The sequence below is a fragment of the Eublepharis macularius genome, chromosome 10, assembly GCF_028583425.1.
Source record: "Eublepharis macularius isolate TG4126 chromosome 10, MPM_Emac_v1.0, whole genome shotgun sequence".
NCBI classification, from domain to species: Eukaryota; Metazoa; Chordata; class Lepidosauria; order Squamata; family Eublepharidae; genus Eublepharis; species Eublepharis macularius.
This window is the reverse complement of record NC_072799.1, coordinates 26,576,016-26,599,910: the sequence shown is the minus strand read 5'-3', so window position 1 is coordinate 26,599,910 and position 23,895 is coordinate 26,576,016. Positions and strand designations below refer to the sequence as shown.

At 42.9% G+C, this 23,895-nt stretch overlaps 1 protein-coding gene across 1 annotated transcript; it reads left to right on the top strand.

The window, feature by feature from the left end:
* LOC129336713 (alcohol dehydrogenase class-3) lies at window positions 1-19,102 on the top strand. Its single transcript, XM_054990005.1, has 9 exons — window positions 1-99; window positions 5,464-5,565; window positions 7,425-7,566; window positions 9,464-9,551; window positions 14,437-14,656; window positions 15,971-16,231; window positions 17,030-17,165; window positions 18,243-18,381; window positions 18,838-19,102. Exons 1-9 carry the CDS (start codon window positions 88-90, stop codon window positions 18,860-18,862), a joined length of 1,125 nt encoding a protein of 374 aa, XP_054845980.1. The 5' UTR covers window positions 1-87; the 3' UTR covers window positions 18,863-19,102.
* Window positions 19,103-23,895: the final 4,793 nt, after the last annotated feature.

The window sequence follows — 23,895 nt, the reverse complement described above, 5'->3', positions numbered from 1 at the left end:
TGCACGCAGGACCTGGTTTCGTTCCGTGGCTCCTTGGAGGACGGCAGGTTAGCAGCGACTCTTTTGGCCGAAGAATCGACGTAGCGGATGGCGAGCGGGGTAAGCTTGCGCCGACTTGCTCCGCTCGAGGGCGTGGAACGTTCCCCGGAGGAGCGCGTGCGCTTGCGGAGCTCCTGCGGCGGGAGGCACTTGCGAAAAAGGGCCGTGGGAGAGGCGCGTTAGGGGGAAACAAAGGATGCTTCTGTCTTGCGGAGCTGGACGGGACTTCGTGTGGCTGCCACCCGTGCCGCCGGCCTTTGCCTGCGTTTACTCGGGAGTTCAGCAATGATTTGACTCCTGGCTGCTGTGCACGAACGCCCATGCGCTTGCTTTCGTTTTTTTTCAAAGCAGAAATTTGGTTGGGGGGTGGGGGATGAATATGCGTGCCAAGTGAAATGCGCTTAGGCCAAGCATCTGGGCGATCTCATATTTAACAGCGGGTTGAACCCTGGCTTCAGAAGGGGTTCTTGTGTTCAAGTTTTTCAAAAGTTGTTTTAAAAGCACATCTTAACTCCATGCTCTTGCCTTGTGCGTACCAGATTTCTCCTCCGACAGCCTTTGTATTTGCAGCAAGATTTTGAGAGACCAACAAGCTTTTCCAGTGTATAAGCTTTCGAGAACCAGAGCTCCCCCTCTTCAGATACCAAGCCCATGAAAGCCTCTATCCTGAAAATCTTGTTGGTCTCTTAAGGTGCCACTGCACTCAAATCCTGCTATTCTGCAGGTCGATCCGATTACCCAGCTGGTCCCTCTCGGAATCCAACTTGCCTCCTAGGGGTTTACTTGGAGGATACGTATGGACGTGTTTGGGGAAAGGCGAATGCTTGGCCTGGTCTCGTGCCCTGCGCTGTTTTACAGTGGCCCTCTGTTTCTGTCAGGTTCTTGAGGAGCCATACTCTCCTCAGGTGCAGGCCTTTGGCTACTTGAGGGTTGTCGTTTCTCTCCCCAACCCCCAATGTCCCTGCAGGGGTTTTACATGTAGGGGTATGAAACGGCTTTGGCAGTTTGTGCATAGGGGAGGCCAGTTTGTGCAAGCCGGTTATACTTGCAGCACGTGTATGAAGAGGGACAATAGAATAACAGAAAGGAAGGCCTCTTCAGTGGTCTGCAACTTGCAGAGTTCTGTTTATTTTACTTCATTGATACCCTGCCTTTCTCCCCAATGGGGATGAAGGTGGTGTATGTAAATGTCCTCCATTTTATTCCTCTTAACAATCCTGTGAGGTAGGTAAGCCTGAGAGAATGTGTCTGGCCCAAGGACACCAAGCAAGGGAATTGAACCCAGGTCACTCAGGTCGTCCTGTGCCTCTCTAGCCACTACACCACACTGGTTAGAAAATGGCTTTTTGTTACTGGCAAACATGAAAGGCAGTGTAGCATAGCGATTAGAATGTTGGGCTAGGCTGGGGAGGCATGGGTTGCCAGCTGCAGGATGGGAAATTCCTGGAGTTTGGGGGGGGTGGAGCCTGGAGAGGGAGGAGTTTGGGGAGGGGAGGGGCCTTAGCAGGGTATGATACCAAAGAGTCCACTCTCTAAAGTAGCTGGTTTCTCCAATGGAATTGCTCTCTGTGGCCTGAGGATCAATTGGAATTCTGGGAGATCTCCAGCCGCCAGTTGGTGTTTGGCAACCCTAGGGGAGGACCAGGTTTACCTGTCTAGGGAATGCAGAAAAAAAAACACATTTGCAGCGATAACAGAGCATCCAAACAATAGATTTGCCCTGCACTTTCTTTGCTAAAGCTCTGTGGAACTGTTGTGTTCACCTGTTACTACTGGATGGCCTGGGTAGGGGGGCTTTTTTAAAGCAATTGCAGTAGTGCTGTAACATTAGAATGATAGACTGCCACGTTCTACTAGTTCCTCTTACTTTTAAAAAATGAAACCTGAGAATTCATGGCAGCTGATCATTATAATGCTCTAGCACTCTAGCAATTGGCAGTTTTTTACAGAAAGTCTCCTTGTGGTGGGGGAAATGGCACCTGTGAGGGCTGAGGGAAGAAAAATGGCACTGATGTGGGCGTGACCTTAAAACGCACACTTTCCCATCCACAAAGGGTGCAAAGATACTTTGACTATTATCATTCCTAAAAGATGGTATCTAATGGGGTTTGGGGTAGGTTACAGCAGAATGGGAAAACTCGGAAAGTGGACTGTTAGTGACAACGTCATGTGAATGTCTCCCCCAACCTCCAGTAGTTTGAATGCATGAAGCAACCTAGGTGACCTTAGGCCAGTTCTCTCAACCTGACCTACCTCACAAGGTTGTTGTGAGGGTAAAATGGAGGACAGTAGAACCATGTAAGCCAGTCAGGGCTCCTTGGAGAAAAGTTGGGATAAAAATACATCATAATAAATAAACGGTGATTTTCGTGCTGTTTGCAGAATTAAGAATGCCAAAGAATTCTCCCTCCTTTGGTCCTCTCCTTTTCTGTTTGTTTTTAAGGGCTTGACAGGTAGTAAGAAAGGAAAAGAGTCTGGGCATTGGAGTTGGGTGTTCTATAGGCAGCAGCTCTGAGAAATGAATCTGGAATCACACAGTAAGGGTGTAAAACAAATGATGATTCATTTACTGTTTATGGCTGTAAACATTTATACATTTTCCAGAGCTTGAAGAACAGGCAAAAGGTTACCTGTGTGTTTCTAAGCCTGCAGAATGTCCCCCCCCCCTTTTTTTTAATGCTGGGCTTACTCTTTATTGTTGACATACAACTCTGACACCCGAACATGTTAACTTATTTTTTTAATCACTAGCAGAACTGGTAACATATATGTGGGCTAGATATATTGCACGTTACAGTAACAGTTTTGATGGCTTAAACAGGTGCTTTATTAAATGAAATTCAAATCTCTTATGAAGATTGTAGAAACTCCAGAAGCCCTACTCTGTGGGGCACCAACATCTGAGCATTTTCTGGTCATTATCCCTAGATAAACTTCCCTTCACAGTCACAGGGGCTAGAAATGTATAGGCTTTTGAAACTATATACTGGAAAAAATTAAAATATAATTAGTGTGCAAGTAACATATGTATTACTTAATAATTAAGTACCATCAAGTCACAACTGACTTCTGGCAACCCCTCAAGGGGGTTTCAAAGCAAGAGATGGGCCCAGGTGGCTTACCATTGGGTTCCTCTGCATAGCAGCCCAGGTCTTCCTTGGTAGTCCAAGTGCTAACCATGGCTGATCCTGCTTAGTTTCCACCCTCTGACAAGCTTGGACTAGTCAGGGGTATTCAGGCAGCTATATATTAATTACACAAATAATATGGCATTAATCAGTGCTTTTTTCCTAAAAAAATGTTTAGGGGTACTCTCAGTTGGAGTTGGTTTAGTGGGAATTCCAGCATTTTAAAATTTTTACTTTCTCTTGTTAGATTCACAAAATGTTTAGGGGTATGCGTCCCCCCAGAAAAAAAGCACTGGCATTAATAATAAGGCATTAACAAAATGGGAGGAAAGGGTTGAACATCCAAGCAGCAAGGGCAGATTGCTAATTAGACTTAAAAAAATAAAACCCAGGAGATTCTGAGAGTCTATATGATACTTCTTTTATGAGGATGCTCAAGTGAACGGAGACACAATGTTAGCCGGGAAGTGTAGGTTAAAAAAGACAGAACGGAAGGCTCTGTCCATTCCCCCTCTCTACAGGAGGGTACTTTAAAAAGACAATGGGCAGAGACGCTCCTTGGAGGGTTTGTTCATTAGATGCAAGTAACAGTCCCTTTGAGGAGCGATGGGGCTCTGTCTTTTCAAACTTCCCTCCTGTGGAGAGGGGAAATTGACAGAGCCTTTGGCTTTTAAACTACAACTCCCAGCTATCATTGTGTCTCCCTTCACTTGAGCGTACCTGAAAGAAGTATTATATAAAGAGACTCTTGAATCATATCCAATTTGAACTGGGGATGAAATGGAATAAGATGTAATCATTCCAGCTTGAGTAAGATGTGCTACAAGTTCTGCATTCTTTAAAAAAAATATTATTAAGATGTTTAACAATGTAGTTCTAAGTGTTACACCCTTCTAAGTCAATTAACTTCAGTGGTCTTAGAAGGCTGTAACTGCCCTGTAATTGTACTGTAATTCCTACATTTGTCCCTATTTTTTAAAACTGTGTTCTCTTTGTATCTACATACATTTAAGACCTACTTCACATTACCTCTCAAAACATTTCTGTATGTACATCAAAATGGGTAAGAAGGTGAGAGAAATAAAAACGGTAAATATTTCATGTGATGTCTCATTGGACTTTGATCCCTGAAAAGTTAACAGTGCAATCCTGTACAGAGTTACAACAGCCTTGGTCTAGAGTAACCAGGGCTCATTTCGAGGGGGAACGCGCAGGAATGCAGTTCCGGCAGTTCCCCAAAGAAGTCACGTCAGGTGGCCCCGCCCACCTGACCCTCAGCCATTTTGGGCCCGTTTCAGCCTGGATTGGGCCCATTTCAGCCTCTCCCACTCAGCAGCGGCTCAATCTTGACCATTTTGGGCCCCCTTTTGGCCATTTTCAGCCCCTTTTTGCCATTTTGGGCCCAGTTTTGGCCCTGAATGGCCAGGATTGGGTCCAAAACAGCCAGGATAGGTGATGTCAGGGGGTGTGGCATATGCAAATCAGGTATGCTAATGACACACTTCCGGTGATATCAAGGCGTGTGGCATACGCTAATGAGTTATGCTAATGAGTTCCTCCAGCTGTTTTTCTACAAAATGACCCCTGATAGTAACTCTTTATAGGTTTCTACTGTGTGGTGTGGAAACCTTTTGGAAGCTCCCCCCCCCTCCAGTATATTTAACATTTACATTATACAAGCATCCAGTATGCATGTTTGACTTTAAGCAAGTACAGCTGTGTCAAAGTATCTTAGAATATGCCCTTTGCATCAAAGATCTTACTGTTTCAGTGGCTGATAAAAAGTGGCCACAGAAGGACAGAAGAGTTCATCATCTGTCTCCTGCCCTATACTCCTTATTTATCCAGACAGATACATTGAGAAACAGTTGAATAGTTTGTGTTTCCATTCAGTGACACTGCACCTTTTTTTTTTTGCCAGTGTTTTGCGTAAAGGATACTGGCGGCAATAATTGTGCACCGTTAAATCTCTGGCCCAGATTCTGCAGAGGATTTCCATGCATGGTGTGTGTGTGTGTGATTTCCCCAGTTTTCCCCTTTCTGCTGCAGACCTCCGGTTCCCCTTTCATTTTTGGTTGCAGGGGCAGGGGAAGGTGAGAAAGTTGTGCTTAGTTGATAGAAATCCCTTTTTGTCAGAAGAAATTTCTGGTGTATCCAAACGAATGTTTCTCGTGCTTCACCCTTTAACTGGAGGCTTGAGATTGTTTCCAAAAATTCCATTTGCTTCGACGAACAAGAATTTTGTTACATGAGTTTGCCATGGCATAATGGAGTTCATTTATTCTTTCTGATTTAGGTTATCAAATGCAAGGCAGCTGTTGCCTGGGAGGCTGGCAAACCATTGTCTATTGAGGAGGTGGAAGTTGCACCACCCAAAGCTCATGAAGTTCGCATCAAGGTATTTAAGCAGTTGTTACATTACATCTGTGTGTGCATCTATGTATGTGGCTTTTTGTTATATATGTCTGTCTCTGTCTTTCTATCTATATTTCTGTATGTGTGGCCTGATGCTTTAAACATAACATGTCTAAGAACAGAGGATCAGAGCTGAGCCATTGTATTTTTCATGAATAGTTTCCGTTTCAGGTTTCTTTGTAGTGCTGATCATCAGTATCAGTGGAGGCCCAGGTCACGCCAGTTTCCTGGTCTGCTTTTTTCCATCTTCAGTGGGTCAGGCACCTTGCCCCCTACCTTTCACTCATGATTTAACTACAGTGATCCATGCATTGGTTACCTCCATGTTGGACTGCTGTAACTCGCTCTGTTTTGGGCTTCCCTTGGGTCTGACCCGGAAATTGCAATGGGTCCAGAATGCTGCTGCATGTGTCCTAAGTGGAACCCCATATAGGGCACATATTACTCCCATCTTACAGCAGCTACATTGGCTTTCTGATGAATTCTGGATCAGATTCAAGGTTTTGGTTTTGACCTATAAAGCCCTGAGTGGACTGGGACAAACATACTATGGGACCACCTCTCACCATACGTACCCCAGAGAGCACTTAGATCTGTTGACAAACAAATTGCTGATGGTCCCCATACCAAGGGAGGTTCGACTGGCCTCAACCAGAGTCGGGGCCATTTTGGTCCTGGCTCCAACCTGGTGGAACTCTCTGCCGGTGGACACTCGGGCCTGCCAAGATCTTCTATCTTTTCAGCAGGACTGTAAGACAGACATGTTCTGCCAGTCATATGGTTGAGGCCATTCCGTGCTATCTGGTGAGCCTCCCTACCAGTCTCCTGTTGGGAGGGGGCTATGTTATCATCGTGGCCCCCCATACGAATCAGTCCAACTCGAATGTTGCCTCCGCTTTCCCTTCCCTTCCTTCCCCCCGTTTACTATAAATAGGGGTGGAACTTAAGGTCAAGGACCTGCCATCTTGAGGATTGCAGACTGTATATTTTATGGGTATTATGTTAGTTGATTTTATTGTGATTTTAAATGGTATTTATTTTTGATGTAACCTGCCCTGAGCCTGTTTGTGGGGGAGGGTGGGCTAAAAATTGAATAAAATAAATAACTTGCTGTGACATGAGAATTGGCAAGCGATGGTCAAGGCTTGCCCTTCAACCCAGAATAAGAAACTCACTTCAGTGAAACTTAGTCTATGGTTTCTGATCTGGAGGGCAAGTATTGACCATAGTTTTCTATGATGTACAGAACCCAAAACTATGCTTATGGGTTGGGCCCAACCAGCTTTTTCATTAGTGAAAAGGGGAGGAGGTGGTCCTTTTTGACAACCAAAAAGACTGAGCTGGACACCATGAGACCTGCACGGACAAAGGTTATGGGTGGTGGAGGCTATGATATAGAGGGGAGCTGGACAAGATTGAGTGAAACAGCTGACTGTATCCAACCCTATAAATAATGTAATTCGTTTCAGGCAGGTAGCCATGTTCGTCTGCAGTAGACCAGCAAGATTTGAGTCCAGTGGCATCTTAAGAGACCAACAAGATTTTCAGGAAGCCTTTGATTCTCCTTTAAAGAAGGGAGCTTTGACTCTCAAAAACGTATACCCTGAAAATCTTGTCAGTGTCTAAGGTATCACTGGACTCCAGTCCCGTGATAAATAATTTTAAATAACAAATAAGAAACAAAAAGTAAGCCCTAGCGGGGAGGAGAGATTCTGCAGCTCGTTTCTGGTCCTCCAACCATTGTTTGGACTAAACCATAAACGTACCGTTTCAACTCTGAAATCTTGAAAAAGTTCCACCAGCTTGAATCGCCTTTGGGATAATTCTGACTGTTCTTCATAGATTATTGCCACTGCTGTGTGTCACACTGATGCTTACACTCTAAGCGGCGCTGATCCTGAGGGCTGTTTCCCTGTGATTTTGGGTCATGAAGGAGCAGGTGTGGTGGAGAGTGTTGGTGAAGGAGTGAGTAAATTTAAGCCAGGTAGGAAAAGTTCTGTCTCCTGTCAAGCACTTCCTTGCTTCAGTGGAATCGTTTTTTGGGGGGGGGCAGGGGTGTTGCATTTCTCAGGGTACTTCCACATGTTTGCCTCATAGTAGTATGGGTTGGAGCCTGACGCCATAATTTCCTTGTCAGGTATTTGAGTCCATCCCTATGTCCACATGAATGAGAGGGCTCAGCGGTAGAGCATCTGTTTGGCATGTAGAAGATCTCAAGTTCCCTGAGAAGATTTTTTTTTTCATGCCAGCAATTTTTAGAAGGAGTTCCAGAAAGGATTGGGGGGCGCTAGGCCCACAGACGAGGAACTTACACAGTAGATGCAGCAGGCCTCTTCACTTCCTCTTTCTTTGTGGCTCTAAAAGCACGCAGGGGAAGTTAGAAATATCACACTCGCACCCCCAAGCCTTCCTGAGATTTTCTGGTGCTTGCAACAAGATTATTTTATTTATTTATTAACAATATTATTCTGCTCCAATAGGGCCACCAGGGTGGCTAACAAAATATACTGATTAAGATCATCTTTAAACCCAACATACAAATACATCATTAAAACAAGAGCTTAAAACAAATATGAGATGAAAACAATAGTTAAAATTCTGGGAATGTTTTAATGTTATTAATGTTCTTAATGCTGTAGAAGCATCCGGCAAAAAATTCACATTAGGAATAAGCGTAATCTTGGGCCTGTCTAGGGATCCTAGGTGCCTGCCGTGGTGAGCAACCTCCTGGCACTTTGCCCACTTGCCTGCCAGTTGCCAGCGACCAACAGGAGGTTCCTAGCCACCTGGCGATTGCCCGCCACTGGCAGGCACCCCAGGCACAAGTGCAGTGTGCGCACTCCCAGCACACGCAATGACATCGCTTCTAAAAGTGATGTCATCGCACCAGTCGTGGGAGTACTTCTGCTCTTCGCTTGGGGCCAATTCACAAAGCGCAAGAACATTCCTCCAGCCAGCATGGTGATGTCACTTCCAGAAGTGATGTCAGTGCCAGGAGTGCACGTGTGCAAGGACTGACATCCCCATCATTACCAGGTCCCCCCTCCTCCTCCCTGGAGGGTATAGGGGCCTGGCAACCCTTGGCCTAATCTACCTCACAGGGTTGGTGTGAGGATTAAATGGAGGAGGGGAGAAATATGTACACTGCTCTGTGCTCCTTGGAGAAATGCTAGGTGAAATGTAGGAAATAAATAACTGCAATTTCAAGTGTACAAAGCACTTCACATACATTACGTGAGTAATCCTGACTTGTGAGGCAGAGTTGTAGTATTACACCGATATTATGCTGTGATCGGGGTGGGCTCTGAGAGAATAGTGGCCGGTCTCATGCCACCTACCAAGCTGGAATTTGTGGGGAGATTGAATTGGTGACTTCCTGTCCGTTGATCACATGCTGGCTTCATGGCTACATCTTAATAACCTGCACTTGTATGAGGCAGTTTTTGTGAGAGAATTCATGTCTTGTGGGGCCTGTGGGGAAGGGCTGGGTATTTGGTAGAACATCAGTCAGTGGTGTTCAGAGAGTGCCTCTCCATACTGACCTAATGGTCATAACCTCACATGAGGGCAATCCATGAAGAGGACATAGACCAAACTAAACTAGCCAACCTTTCAGTGTTGGTAAAACCTGTAGGCTTTCAGTTATTTGTCACTAGTCTGAATTTTAGCAAGGTCATCTTTTCATACTACTGTGGTATAGCTGCACTTTCTGAGCTCGCACACAGAGGTGGCCAAGATATCAGCAGTTATTTCTCCTTTTAGTGTGTATCAGAGCAGCTGATGTGTATTGCTTTTGCAAAACCTTCATGCAGTTTGACTTTGTAACATCCAGATTAACATGCTGTGTTAGGTTTCTATCGTTAACCATTTCTGTTTTCCAGGAGACACAGTCATCCCTCTATATATCCCACAATGTGGAGAATGCAAGTTTTGTTTAAATCCTAAAACGAATCTCTGCCAGAAAATAAGGTTGGTATCCTCCACTTTTCTCTCGTACAGGGTGAGGACTTTTTTGGGTACACGATAGTCCTATGCTAATAGTCTCTGTAACAGAAGATGCCACGTGGCTTGCAGCTACCTTTTTTTCTAGTGACTTTCATTCAGTGTGCATAAGTTGTTGTTCATCATGGGGAACTCATAAGCAGGATGGGTCTCCCACTTAGTACTAGATGGAAAAGATGGACCTGGCCCCTCTCAAAAGTTCTCTGGCATATGTAGACATTTTGGGGGGAAAGAGGAGATTCTCTGAAGTAGCAAAATTGTCAGATGCAGTGAGAGTCTGTCCTTGGAGTCTGACATAAAGTTGAGGGCTGACCCCTCTCCTTAGTTTTCTCTGCATGCGTTGAAGGGGAAAGGTGGTGGTATCCAGGATGAACACAAATAATGGCTAAATAACAAAGACAGCTCACGGTGTCGAAAACCCCGTGCAGAAAACCTCTTTATGGTGAGCTGCTTTAACCTTGGTTCTGATCTGTGGTTTGCTGAGTGCAGAAATAACAGTTAACCACAGTTAATGAAAAATGTAGATAGGAAACCCCAGTTGAAACTGTGTGTTCACATCTTGGCTTACAGCTAGTTATTAACCATAGATTAGGTATTCAGTCATAATGTTTGACCTCAAAAATAGTTTGATTTTCAGCATCATGCCAGCTGCTTATGAGTTTGGATCACAGCCAATAAGATGACGTTAAAGTAATGGTCTTCCATAGTTATGTCTGAATAAAACCTTTTTTGTGTAACAAAACACACAAGGAGTACAAAATGTGTTGCTGAGTCTTAATCCAGAGCAATGTGACTTGACGGGAAAGGGGCATATTTTAGGAGGCTTCTTGTTAGTCTTTTATTTGGGGCCTTAATAGATGATTTTCTGTATATTGAAGACTTGGTTTAAGAGTACTAAAAAAAAAAAGAGTACTAAGAAAGGGGGAGAACACCTCTGAGAAACCGAGAGCAAAGGTACATAGTACCACTGGTATTATGTTGCACTTCTAGTACTACGTACCTTTGCTCTTCGTTTAAGAGGAAACTTAATGCCAGGTGGGTATGGGGTTTGTTAAAAATAAAATCCACTCAAATAGCAAATAGTTACTTTACAGTGGAATCCTGTACAGCATCACTCTAGTCTAAGCCTCTGACTTATTGGAGGCAACTTTGCATAGGACTGCAGTGTTAGATGTAGTTAGAAAAGTGGAAAAGCAAGTTCAGGAGAAAAGTATGTTGTCCTCAAATGTCCTGACTTTCAGACATAAATTGTTTACGGAGCGGGGACAAAACCCCTTAAAGACCAACCACATTTTATTCCAGCCTGTGCCTTTGTGGACTAGAGCTCACTCTCTACATCTGAAGAAGAGGGCTCCAGTCTTCAAAGCAGCAGTGGATTCTATATTATTTTGTTTCGCTGCAGCAGACTAACAGGCTGCCCCTCTGGAATAGTTTGCAGGAGTTTGTTTACAGCTAATTAAAGAGTGTGACTTTCTCATTGTCATGAAACCTGTTGAGCCCATTTGTAAGTTTAAAGCAGTTAACAATTAATTCCTTTCGCTGTCTCTCCCCAAATGGGAGTCAAGGTTTCCATCACAAAGCAACTAGCTTGACTTTGTAATTGGCCCATGTGAACAATATAGAAACTGTGGTGCTCTTGATCTCGGCAGATGCTGCCAGGATGCTGCCAGGCAGCGTGTGCTGAGATGGACATATGGGAAAATGGTATTTGTGGGGGGATTGGTAGAGCTTTATGAATTTTGCATTCATAGATGGAGTGTTGGGAGGAGGATCTGGAAGAGCTGAATCCTTACTCTGCCATGGAAGCTGGTTGGGTGTCCTTGGGCCAGTCATATACTTTCAATCTAATCTACCTCACAGGGTTGTTGTGAGGATAAACCAAGGAAAGGAGGAGGACGTTAGCTGTTGGGGTCCCCAGTGGGGTGCAAAGCAGGGTATAAATGGAAGTAAATAAATAGGGAAGGGGCTGAGTGGGGAACAGATCATTCTGCCATCCACAATGGGGACTCCACAGCTGACCTCCTCCCACTCCAAGCACCCTCTTCTGCTACATGATACATTTTTCAGCTCCCGCTCAGGATTTCAGGAAGCCAGAATTTATGGATTCATCAAAGAAGGAACCAGGAAAACCATTACCATATGAAAGAACCCTTCTTCAAAATTCTTAGAGAGTATAATAGGGCTCTGCCATGTGGGTTTGAAAAGATAGCTGTTTAGCATCTAATGCACAGCAAACCAAATTCATTCAAGTACCCATTTTAATACTTTGGCAGGAGGGGGTGATTGGAATGGCACCTACTGATCCTGCTCTCAGCCTCAGTGTTTTTGACGTCTACATTTGGATGGAGCTCTACTACTCCTGAGGTGTAGAATCCTAAACTCCAGTAGCTTAGAAAACTAAAAGGAGATGTTTACATTTCCAAGCAAAGGAATGTTTTGATTGCCTCTATGCTAATTGCATTCTGTCTTCTTGTGATTTATGCCCCCTTCCTTCTCTCTCTTTCCCCCTCCTCTTCTGTATCTGCCCAGTTTTGATCAGGCATCTGATGAAGAGAAAGCTTATGCTATAATAAAATTGGTTAGTCTTAAAGGTGCTACTGGACTCTTTTTGATTTTGCTACTACAGACTAACACGGCTAACTCCTCTGGATCTATAATTCCAGATAGCGTGTCTGTACACAGAAGTATATTCATATAGGCTGTGTGCAGAAGTGAGCCTTGAACGGGGTGGGTGTTTAGAGGCACAAATAGCCGGAGTGGTCCCAGTTAAACACATTCTTACTCACCTAATGAGTAAGCCTCCAAAGCGTTCTGCAAAGCACTTTTTCCTCATTAGCATTGGAACATGCTGTCCCCATGAAAAATAACTGTTAGGATTAGAGCATGGAAGCTCTTCTAATTTGACAGATGGTACTAATTTAACAAAATGTACTGCCAAAATGTACCGCCCATTTAAAATCTTTATATGCTACCTTTCTACCTACAATAGGGTCCCCAACGTGGTAAAATAACATTTAAAATCCATATATAAATACAATAAAAACATTTAGACATATAAACAAACGGACCTATACAACCGGAAAGGAGGACCAATAACTTTACTGGGGGTATGCCAAATGAAACAATGAACAGGGGGAGATGGGTGAATCCCCCTGGGGAGGGAGTGTCAAAGTTTTAGCACCACACCCAAGAATTGACACCCCTCTAGCCTCAGATAGCGAGGCCTCCAAAGTGAGGCCTCCAAAGATGACCAGAGTTGACAGGTAGGTTCATATGGGAGAAGGTGGTCCTAAAGGTATGCTGGTCCCAAGCAGTAAAGGGCTTTAAAAGCCAGTATCAGCGCCTTGAATTAAGCTTTGAGGCAACTTGGGAGCCAGTGTAGGAGGAGCAAAACTAGAGTGATACATATGGTCCCTATGACCCACTCAGGAGTGACTTGTTCATCGCCAACATTAATAACCCAATTCCATGATTTAGTTTTTCCTAATTTCTGTCTCAAGTTCCTTCGCTTGAATGAATATTCATGGCTCCTCCTTAAAGTCTGTAGAACTTTGAGGCTTTTCATCAAGAGAACAGACTCCAGGCATTCTAATTTTTTGAATCACTCATGCAGCAGATCCAAAGGTATTGCGTCTTGAGAGGCACTGCTAGCAGGTGGAGCAGAAAACAATAGGGCTACCAATTTCTTCTGTCTCTTCTACTCACTCAGAGGAGCCGTGATATAATTGTCACTTGATATAGAGGTCCCTACTCAAGGACATCTGCAAAGTACTTAAGCTTTTTTTTAAGCTGGAAAACTTATGTCTCTGAGCGGAACTACAAGTGCCAGAAGGCACAGGTTGGACACTTGTCAGCTTCCCTCAAGTTTTGATGGGAAATGTAGGCATCCTGGTCTCGCAGCTTGGCTCTCTGACTGCTGTCCAATGGACTTTTCAACTGTCACTTGTCCAACATTCCGCCAAGCTGCCTACATTTCCCATCAAAACTTGAGGGAAGCTGACAAGTGTCCAACCTGTGCCTTTTGTCACTTGTAGTTCCGCTCTCTGTAGACTTGTTCATTGAGTTAGAACACATTTTTGCCTGTTTTTCTCTCCTATTACGAGAACAGAAGAGAACCTCACAGCAGAGTCTACTTCTTGTTCTCTACCCAAACCCATATTTCAGAGTCGCAAAAATTGTAAAATGGGCACGCTGTGTCTACCATGAGCCATGGGCACAGCTTGTGCCGATTGGTGAATTGAGCTGATCACCTACAGTTATACAAAAATACCATGAGGGGTATCTGATATCCGTGGCTTTCTTCTTTCTGGCTTATTTTAGTGTAAGAATAGCAGATCAGGGAATCCAAGATGCCCTACAGTCTCTTTTGTAGCTAAATGAAATTGTTATGGTAGGAAGGGGGCAAAGGCGACTTTCATAGCTGGGAAACTCCCTTAGACCAAGGGTTTCCTAGAAAGCACCCTGATAATGCTTGGCACCATTCATAGACTCCCGAGGACATCTAGACTGACCTGCTAAGAAGAGTTTCTTCTAGGGCAATATCAGACCACTAAATAAATAACCTGATGTAAACCCTACAGAATACCTTATGGAAAAAACCCAGTGTGGCGTTACGGTTAGAAGGTTGGACTAAGATCTGGGAGAACCAAGTTTGAATCCCCACTATGCCATGGAAACTTACTGGGTGAGCTTGGGCCAGTTATACACTCTCAGCCTAACTTACCTCACAGAGTTGTTGTGTAGATAAAATGGAGATTTATGTAGACCATCTTCATCCCCATTGGGGAGAAATGAATTAAGTATAAGATCTGTGTGGCACCATGTTCACAGTTGGCTTTGTTTCATTCTAAAGAGTCACTCAAGGAAAAGGATTGCTGCCCGATGGTACCAGTAGATTTACATGTAAAGGAAAGCAAATTCTCCACTTCATGGGAACAAGCACCTTTTCTGAATACACCGTTGTTGCAGATATTTCTGTTGCTAAAATAGATGCTTCGGCTCCTTTAGACAAAGTGTGCCTGCTGGGCTGTGGGATTTCTACTGGCTATGGCGCAGTTGTAAACACTGCCAAGGTACGGATCCTGACCACTGATTTTTTTTTCTCCTTCAACCTTTTAACCAAAACTGTAAGCTGCTGTATGGGACGATTGGGAGTAGCCTGTGTCCTCTTTTTCCTTTTCACTTTAAAAGCCAAATTACATGTACGCAGGTGGTGTGTTTCTTGGCTAGCAAACTGAAAAGGAAAAAGTTAAGTCTCCTCCTCAGACTTGGTGTAGCCTCAAGAGTTGTAAGAAAAAATACATGGAGGAAGATAAATGAGCAACTCGGATGTAGCTTGGCTCTCAGTCTGTGTAACAGCTTGAGGTCATGCCTGTGCTACATCTGCTGCACATTCCCGTTGTGCTTTGAGAGCATAAGTACTCAAAGTACCTCTTCAAATGGAGCAGCGTGCCGCCCCACTCAAGTAATATGCCTGATGCTCCTCTGGTGCTCCTTGCAGTACAGATAAAGCGGTGCATGGTGCACACAAGGCCCTTTTTGTGGAACAAATTAAGGGCCAAACTGCTTGACATCATTTTAGCCACTCCTACATTTCTCGTAGATGTTTTCTAAAGTTTAAGGAGATGTGTAGGGTGGGTGGGTAGAAGAGTGTCTGCTCTGTCCCTTGTGCTGCTACTTGCCTTACAGGGGGAAATGAGATGAGGTTGCTGTTAAGGTAGGGAAATTAGTATGAGTGGAGAGTATATTTTTAATATTAAAAAACCTCTCTCCCTGCACCATGGTCATCATACAGATTACTCCCTCTACAGCAGCTGCTCATCCTTAAAAAATCCTAACATCTCATTTGGTTCTGTCAGGCTTAGTATCCCAGAGGCTTGAGGAAAAGAAATCTTTTGTTCCTCTTCTGCTTATTGGCACAGCTTTCCCAACCAATGCAGCTTGTTACATTTGCTTGTGAATATTTAGGTGGAGAACCAGAGCAGACGATGTGACTGGAGAAGATCCAACAGTGAACACTTGGCCTTGTTACTGTGTAAAGGGATCTGGAAGATGCAGGTTCGAATCCCCCACTCTGCCAAGGAAGCTCACTGGGTGACCATCGGCCAGTCACAGGCTTTCAGACTTAACCTACCTCACAGGGCTGTTGTGGATTAAAATGGAGAAGAGAATGATGTATGCCTCTTTGAGTTACGCAAAGTATAAATGGGATTTTTAAAAAATATTATCCTAAAAACAGGCACACGTCTACAAAGAATTCTATTTTATTAAAGCAGCAGCTTCCATACTACTGTCCCACAAAGCACTGTTTTCAGTTTAAGAGTTCTCTCTTCTGTAGCTTTCCCCCCCCCTCAAGGTGTTGCTCAATTTAATTTTGTGTGTTTTAGGTGGAACCTGGTTCTACTTGTGCAGTTTTTGGCCTGGGAGGAGTCGGACTTGCGGTAATTATGGGTTGTAAAGTGGCTGGTGCATCCCGGATCATTGGGGTTGACCTCAACAAAGATAAATTCACAAAAGCCAAGGAGTTTGGGGCCACGGAGTGCATCAGCCCACAAGACTTCAAGAAGCCTATCCAGGAGGTTCTTGTTGAGCTGACCGATGGAGGAGTAGATTACTCATTTGAGTGCATCGGCAATGTTGGTGTTATGGTAAGTGCACTTCTCCATGCCAGTTCTGGCGATCTGAATGCCCTCTTACTATGTCTTTTGTTCTGAGGTAACTCATTATGTCTTTTGTTGAGGTAACTCATGAAATAGTTCAGTGAATGAAATGGTTGGACACGAGGGGGAATGCTGATTGCCAGCAAGATAAGGCATTACTTCACTCGTCTTTTCTTCCTGAAGAAATGATGAAACATCTGATCTTCCATCGATTTTGGATGGAGTTCACCATTCTGTTAAAAAAAAAAAAAGCGACCTGCAAGAAAGGCCAGGTTTGCATACATAAGCAGCATGGTGAAATAAAAACCAAATGTCAGCTACTCCGTAAAACACGTAATTGATGTGAAGCGACTTGCTACACGCGTCTGGTAGTGCTCAGTGCAAACTGAAAAGCAGAGGTGGGAGATGCTGCAGTGGAATAATGAAAATTGACAGAACTGCCTGGCTGGTAATTGCTTTACTGAATCAGGTGAAGATCCAGCAACGCTTGTTTCCAGGCAGGTGCTTCTTGGAAGCTTGTAGACCGGTTAATCGCGATCTTCAGTTCTTGCACCATAACCTTTGGTAATTAAAGATTTACTTCTAGGTGGATTTCCATTTTGCTGTCCTGGCTAATAACCATTAATGAAGTTCTTGCGCATGAATTTGTTTTTCAAACAGGTAGCAACATAAGAATTAAAACACAAGAACTCTGTTCAGGGTACAGATCCTCATTCTCTCTCACCTACTGAATACTGCTGGTTTATGTATTAATCTCTCCTTCTTTTTGTCTCCTATTAATTTCAGAGAGCAGCTTTGGAAGCATGTCACAAAGGCTGGGGAGTCAGCGTGATAGTTGGTGTAGCTGCTGCCGGGCAGGAAATTGCCACTCGTCCATTCCAGCTGGTCACTGGCCGAACATGGAAAGGGACTGCCTTTGGAGGTATAACATGATGGGGTGTCAATGTCTTGAACAGGCCCGCAGGAAGGAGTAATGCATGTGACCAGGAAACATTCAAATAACAGAATTCGGAGTTGAGAAATCAGTCATCAGATCTTTTCTCCCCTCCCCGTTTTTGTTTTAATAAAAACCAGCCCAGGAATCTCTTCAGGGGAGCTAGAAAGGGAGTTCTTTAATGCATTCCTCTCAGAATGTTTCCCAAATCTAAGATGCCACTGGAAAGGTATCTGAAGAAGGGAACTCTGACTTCAGAAAGCTTATACCCTGAAAATCTCGTTCGTCTCTAAGGTGCCAATGGACTCAAATTCTGCTGTTCTACTGCAGAGCAACATGGCTACCCACCTAAAACTATCCCAGATCTAAATTTCCCCCCACCCCTAGCTGCTGCTTGTCCCACTTGGGAAACCATACTGGCATTTCTGCTCTCGCTTCAATCTAAAACAAGACTGGTTAAGTATCTTCTGGATAATTATCCAGTAAAATAAAATTTAAAAATACATTGATTGCACAGAATGGACAGAAGGTAAATTCTAACTTCTCATTATGTCCTGAAAGGAGAAAATGTTCCATTGGTACTGCAAATAACTAGTTAGAATTGTTAGAATTGATTGTAAGATGTAGGAGGAGTCAATCTTCTCCCCTTCCAGCCCAGGGCAGAACACACTGGCATAGTAAAAAAAATTCAGAAGCATATTAAGTACTACCCACACCTTGTTTTTGCCCTTTCCACAGCAGACCCAGGAGATGAAATTCCCTTTTCCACCATCTGAATTGAAGGAAACCTGACAAAGCACACGTTCTAGGCTTGCTATGATAAAATGGGCAGCAATATCTAAGCAATTGGGGAGAAGGCATCTTACTTCGTTGCGGCCTCTTTCCCTTCTCCCAGTGTTTTCATCGCTTACCATACTTTTATTGTAAACTGCTTTGGAGGCCTTTTGTCAGAAGAGGCAGAGAAATTCATTTTTGGTCTGCAGCTTTTAGTGTTATAGGCACAGAAATACTACTGTAAGGTTTGCTGTCTTCCACCTTCCGTTACCAATTTTTGCTTTCCATCAGGTTGGAAGAGCGTTGAGAATGTACCAAAGCTGGTCAATGAATATATGTCCAAGAAGATAAAAGTGGATGAGTTTGTGACTCACACGCTGCCTTTTGACAAAATCAATGAGGCTTTTGACCTCATGCATGCAGGGAAAAGGTAAATGGTGTTGGTTTGCTGTTGATTGATCAGTAGGGTTCTTTTTCACATATTGGGTGGTATGACAGTTTTAAGCAGAGCATCCTTGAAACATTTAAGATAGATGCGGAGCGATGGCAGTGCCATGCATTGTGGAAACAAGCGTGAAGCGACAGTTTCTCATGCAGTCTTATTCCATAAAGGAGTTCAAGACAGTGACTGTAGGCCTTTGCTACTTTATTCTTGCAACACTCCTGCAAGGTATACTGCATTATTCTGGTGCAAGAGGGGTGTCCGAAGGCAGCACGTTTTAGAAAATGTATACGTGAGAATCTAGCCCAGAGCTCCCTGCTCTGAGCCTCACACCTTGACCACTATATTATGCTGATATCCTTAGTTGGCAAGATCAAGTCATCTGATTGTACTGTCTACAGCTAAATTCATGACTTTTAACATTTTTTTCTTTTCCATCTGCAGCATCCGAACTGTTTTGAAGTTTTGATGTGCCTCAGGAAGAAACTTGTCCCAGTAGTAAAACTCTGCATACACTCAAATTACATTTGCAGTCATACAGTTTAAAAATAGTCAGGTAATCATTGATAACTATAAAGGAAAATTAATCTGATCTCATAGCCCTTTAACAGTACAAACTACTTGTTATAAGCAAATGCTGTTTCCCTTTGTACGGTATCCCTGCTATGCCCGTAGCCAACCTTAATCAATAAATCTGTTTTGAATTGTAGACAGCTTATGATCGGTGTCTTTCTTTTTGTTTACAATATCCTGCTTGTTGCTTTGTCCATTAATTAGATGTAGAAAAATTAAGACCTGCCTAGATTACATGATCTAGTACTTAACTGTTCTGCAGTTCTCTGGCTATTAAGAGAAGATACTGACTCAACAAGGATAGGCATGCTTTAAACAGAGGGTTTAAGCTTCACATCAAACCCAAGGAAAAGGCTCTTCCCAGCATCATTATTTTTATGCAAGTTTTGCCACTTTCATATCGGAGGCAAAATCATTTTCTTTGTGAAAGTTGGAGAATTAAGGGGAGACTAATCCAGTCTTGCCTATTAAAACTGCAGATTTCAGGAAGTGGGACATATGTATATGAACTTTAAAGATTCACTTAGGATCCAAGGAAGTCTTTTTCTGCAGAAGTGTGCTCTTTTGAGTGAAGGCTCAATTCCAATGCTACATCTTGTGAAATCTTCCTGAATATACCGCCCCCCCCCTCACTTGGACAGTATTAATAAATTACATAGCTTCAAACTCGATAAGGATGTTTTAGAAAACTAGTCATGTTTTGTTTTGCCACAATGGAAATATGTCTTTAAATCACTGAGCTTGTCATCTTTCGAGTCCACATTTATGTTTAACAAATTCAAAACACATTGGTCTCTCCCCCAGCTAATATAGGCATTTGAAACGAATCTAAAGAAGCACTATTAGCAATTAAGCAGCTGGTGCATATGATATGGAACACCTTATTATTGAAGCTTTCTGGAAAGGTGCCACTCAGGTTAAAAGCCCATGCTTGCTTTTGAGATTCTGAACAAGCTTTAGCTACCATTCTGCTCAATTTAAATCTCGTCATTAAAGTTATAACTCCTCCCATTTAATCACCTTTATAGTAGATGACATCCTTTCATTTGGAAGCTACCCAAGCCTGTAATCTGGGATTACCAAAACCTTGCTGATAGCAAAGCATACGTTGAATTCTGTACTTATAACACAAAAGTGTGTTGAGGACCTCTTAGACGTCTCCTAAAGAGCAAGACATGCTTTACAGGAGAGATCTCTAGCTTGAACAGAGTTTGGCTATCTTTCATTACAGCAGATTCCTGCTGGGCTTTAACAATTACTGAGCCTCTTGAAGGAGGTCCTTGTTGCCTGGTTTATTTTTTGTTCCTCGTTTATTTTTTATTCTTTGCATATTTCTAGGAGATATTCTTGTCCAGCAGGAGCTCTATACATTTTAGCAACTAGAAGATAGGGCTAAGAGTGGAAGACCTGGGCTGCTTAACACTCTTACCATGATTTCTACCAACTGACAGTGCTCTGCCAAATCAAAAGAGATACTCTGCTATTTAGTAACTCTTTGCTCACAGAGGGGAGGGGCATAGTGTAGACACAGGCACAAATCAAAATATGAATCAAATTTTGTGATGAATTGGACCGATTCGTGTTTCGCAAAACATTTCTTGGGGTCACGGTTTTCACAAAATTCACGACTTTTGGGGCCGATTCATTTGATTTGTGAATGATTCGTGATGCCAGACAGGCTGCCACTGATCCATCGATTCCCTAGGCAACATATGCACAGAATGTTTGCAGACCTTTTTTTGCTATTGGAAACCCCAATCTTAGCCCACAGAACCTTGATAGGCAGCTCTCCCTGCCAACTGGAGAGCTTCCAGTCTGCCCTATACAGCAAGGAGCAGGAGGGTTAATCCCCTAGGCAACTGAGGAAGTGGACCTTCTGTAGCCATGGGAACACCAATCTCTTCCTTCCAAACCCTGTTAGGCAGGTCTGTCTGCCAACCAGAGACCTCCTGTTCTGCTCTGTGTGAGGATTTCTTATATAAGGCACAGCTCTCTGCCTCGTGCTTTTCAGTTTCAGTAGACAAAGAGACTGATAACCCCTTTTCTTATTTTCAGCTCTTGGCCTTGCTAGGAAGGTCATTGGGTGAGGGTGCCTTCTTTCCTCCACTCCACCCAACCCCAGTCTCAGGGCGTTGCCTGGCTCTGGGGCCTAGCTTGATTGAGGCCTGCCTTTTTTTCTTTAATTTTCTTTGCTTATATTCTTCTTTAGAGTATTTGTTCTTGCTGGCTTGTTGGGTGAGGGTAAGTGGAGGAGAGCTTGCTGGTCTCCCTGCGAGTTTGGTATCTCTGGGTATGAAGGAGGCCATTGAAGTGCCCTGGGTTCTGATGAATCATGCAACTTACAAATCATTTCATGAAACAGGACAATTTTGTGACAGTTCCAGGTCAAAATATCCATCTTTAAAGACTTTTAACTAGCGTTTTTTCTCATTTTTACTGCTTCGAGACTAAGTTGTTAGAGGTGTTTAGCTCTGGGTTTTTAATGGTATGATTTTGTGTTTTATCTTGAGCCACCTCAGGTAAGTCTCTGAAGAGGTGGCATATGTTTTAAATAAACTGTATAAAAAATCAGAAGCAGTAAGCCTGAAAATGGATTGAGACATTGTGAGAGGAGGGTGGCCACAGGATTAATTTCATCTCTGCCCCCTCCATTCTTCTTAATGTCATACATTTTTCTTGGGAGTCATACATTTAAGTTATGAAACTTTCAGTAGGCTCATAAACATACTTTCTCGCCTTTTAAGCATTGTTGTTCCAGTAGCATTTCAGAGAAAAAAATTCTTTAATTTTTGTATGTATGTAAATATATATATTTAGACCTGTTTGCGTGTATAGAATAATCTCTTTAAACTCCTACATAAAGAGTTTAAATTCTAAATTGACTGAACTTGACAAGCTTCCACCCCTCCTGTTGGCAAATGTAGATGATCTTAAAACAAACAGCCCCAACGATTTGAGAGACAAACTATCCACTGCCTTCCAGTGAGCTTTGGCCGAGCAGGAAGATCTTGCAGGTGCACATCTAGCACTTTATTCAGCTGGACAGTGATTTGCTGGACAGTGGTACAGAATTTGGCTAGAGCAAAAAAATAATATTCTTGTGCCAGAGCCATGTGGAGGCTAAAGATGTGTTTTACAAATACAGATTCTGGTTGGAACATCAGAATATCTTTCATGCAGGAAGGTTACGACTGACTGTATAACCTGCTTTAAGGCCTTCAGGGATATGTTGTTTGAAAAACGTAACAGTCTTAGTATATGGCAAACACTAGTATGTCTTTATCAGATTTTTAACTCACTTGATTTTTTTTTTTAGACAAGTGTTCCACAGAAGATCTCAATTATGTCCTTAAGGAAGTGCTAACATTATTCTGCACTGTCTGCTTGTGCTAAGTGAAAGCAGTTGTATCCCTGCAATCTTTTTTGTGTGCATAAGACATAATGCAAGGTATTTCTGATACCATTTCAAAAACAAGTTTAATCATACAAAACATCTGTTGTGCATTTCATTGTTTTGCTGCAGTCCTTGCTGTGTTGCTTACACAGTGGAACTGTGTTTAAGTGCATTTTCCTTTCCACTTATGCATCACTGAATCCAAGCCCAGGTGTCCAAGCCTTTACATTAGGCTCTATCCTGAGAGGAGGATGCTGGCAAAATCTCCAGTATCTCAGGGGAGCTTACTTCCTCAAGGAGAAATAATATGAGTCAGGGAAAATACGCAAATAAGGAAAATACTGGGTATTTTGGGATGATCATGGTAACAATTTTAGGGTCACACTGTCAACATCTCATACTTTTTACCAGCAGTCAAAATCTAGTGCTGGAAAATGACATCATAACCAGGAATTATGATGTGTATTGTGCAACTCTCCACCTTGTTTCTACAGGCAGTATGTAGATTTGTAGGTGAAGTAATGCAGATTCTGTAATTTCAAGCAGGCAGATATTTTTACTGAAGCTGAGACTATGAATGTTAAAATGTCCTCATGATGGACAGCAACAGTCATGGAGATGATCCAACTTTTGGTTGTGGGACAAGTTACAAAAGTATGCAATTTTAAAATGGTTACTGCATTTGATTCAGTTACTGGACGCTAGCACAACTCTACAGGTCAGGGTAATAGAGGAAAGGTCTTTTAACAGATAGAATACCTGTGGCAAAAAGAGTGCGGCAGGGTTGCATTTTGGCTCCAGCACTCTTTGCACTTTACTTAAATGATCAGAGTCCCTTCTTGTCAAAAGTGAATGCAACAGGGCTCCATCATTAGGGGGGCCTCAAATTAATATAATGCTTTATCCTGATGATATCTTACTACTATCATTGACTAGGCAGGGCTTAAAACCAAATCAATTAATTTTTAATTACTGTGAAATGAAGCAACTTAGTATAAGTCAAAATAAACCTGAAATACTGTTGTTTGGAGACCCTAGGAAGACAGGGCACCCTTGGAGGTTGCATGGAATGGAGTTTGAACAAGTTCATTCTTACCAATATTTGGGCATTTATTTTGATGCTCTCATGACATGGAAAAGCCATCTAAAACATGAAATTTTATTTTATAGAAGGTGGACAGTCTTTTCCAGCATTGCTTATGTCCAAGATCTTACCTGCAACCTTATACGGGGCACCTTTATGGTAGCATATAACTGCCAAAGATCTTAAGAGGCTACAAGAGAGCTTCTTCTGAACCATCATGGGAATTCCCGATTGTGTCTCCAGTTCATAAAGCAGATTATAAATTGAACTGTACTCCTTACAATCAATCACATGGAAATATGCCATTAAGATTTGTTTAAAAATATTCCTATTAGAACCCCCAAATCAACTAATTCTTCTAATGAGACAAGACTCATTTTTATCATCAAGTGCAAATGCCCTTCTTGATAAATTGTGTGAACTGGGATTTTCATTGGATGATAACCTATTG

What these genes read in the sequence shown, in the direction of transcription:
- LOC129336713 (XM_054990005.1), top strand. An exon ending in AATCTCTGCCAGAAAATAAG is followed by an intron (nt 9,552 to 14,436) that starts GTTGGTATCCTC and finishes TTCATTCTAAAG; the next exon opens with AGTCACTCAAGGAAAAGGAT. An exon ending in CTCATGCATGCAGGGAAAAG is followed by an intron (nt 18,382 to 18,837) that starts GTAAATGGTGTT and finishes TTCCATCTGCAG; the next exon opens with CATCCGAACTGTTTTGAAGT.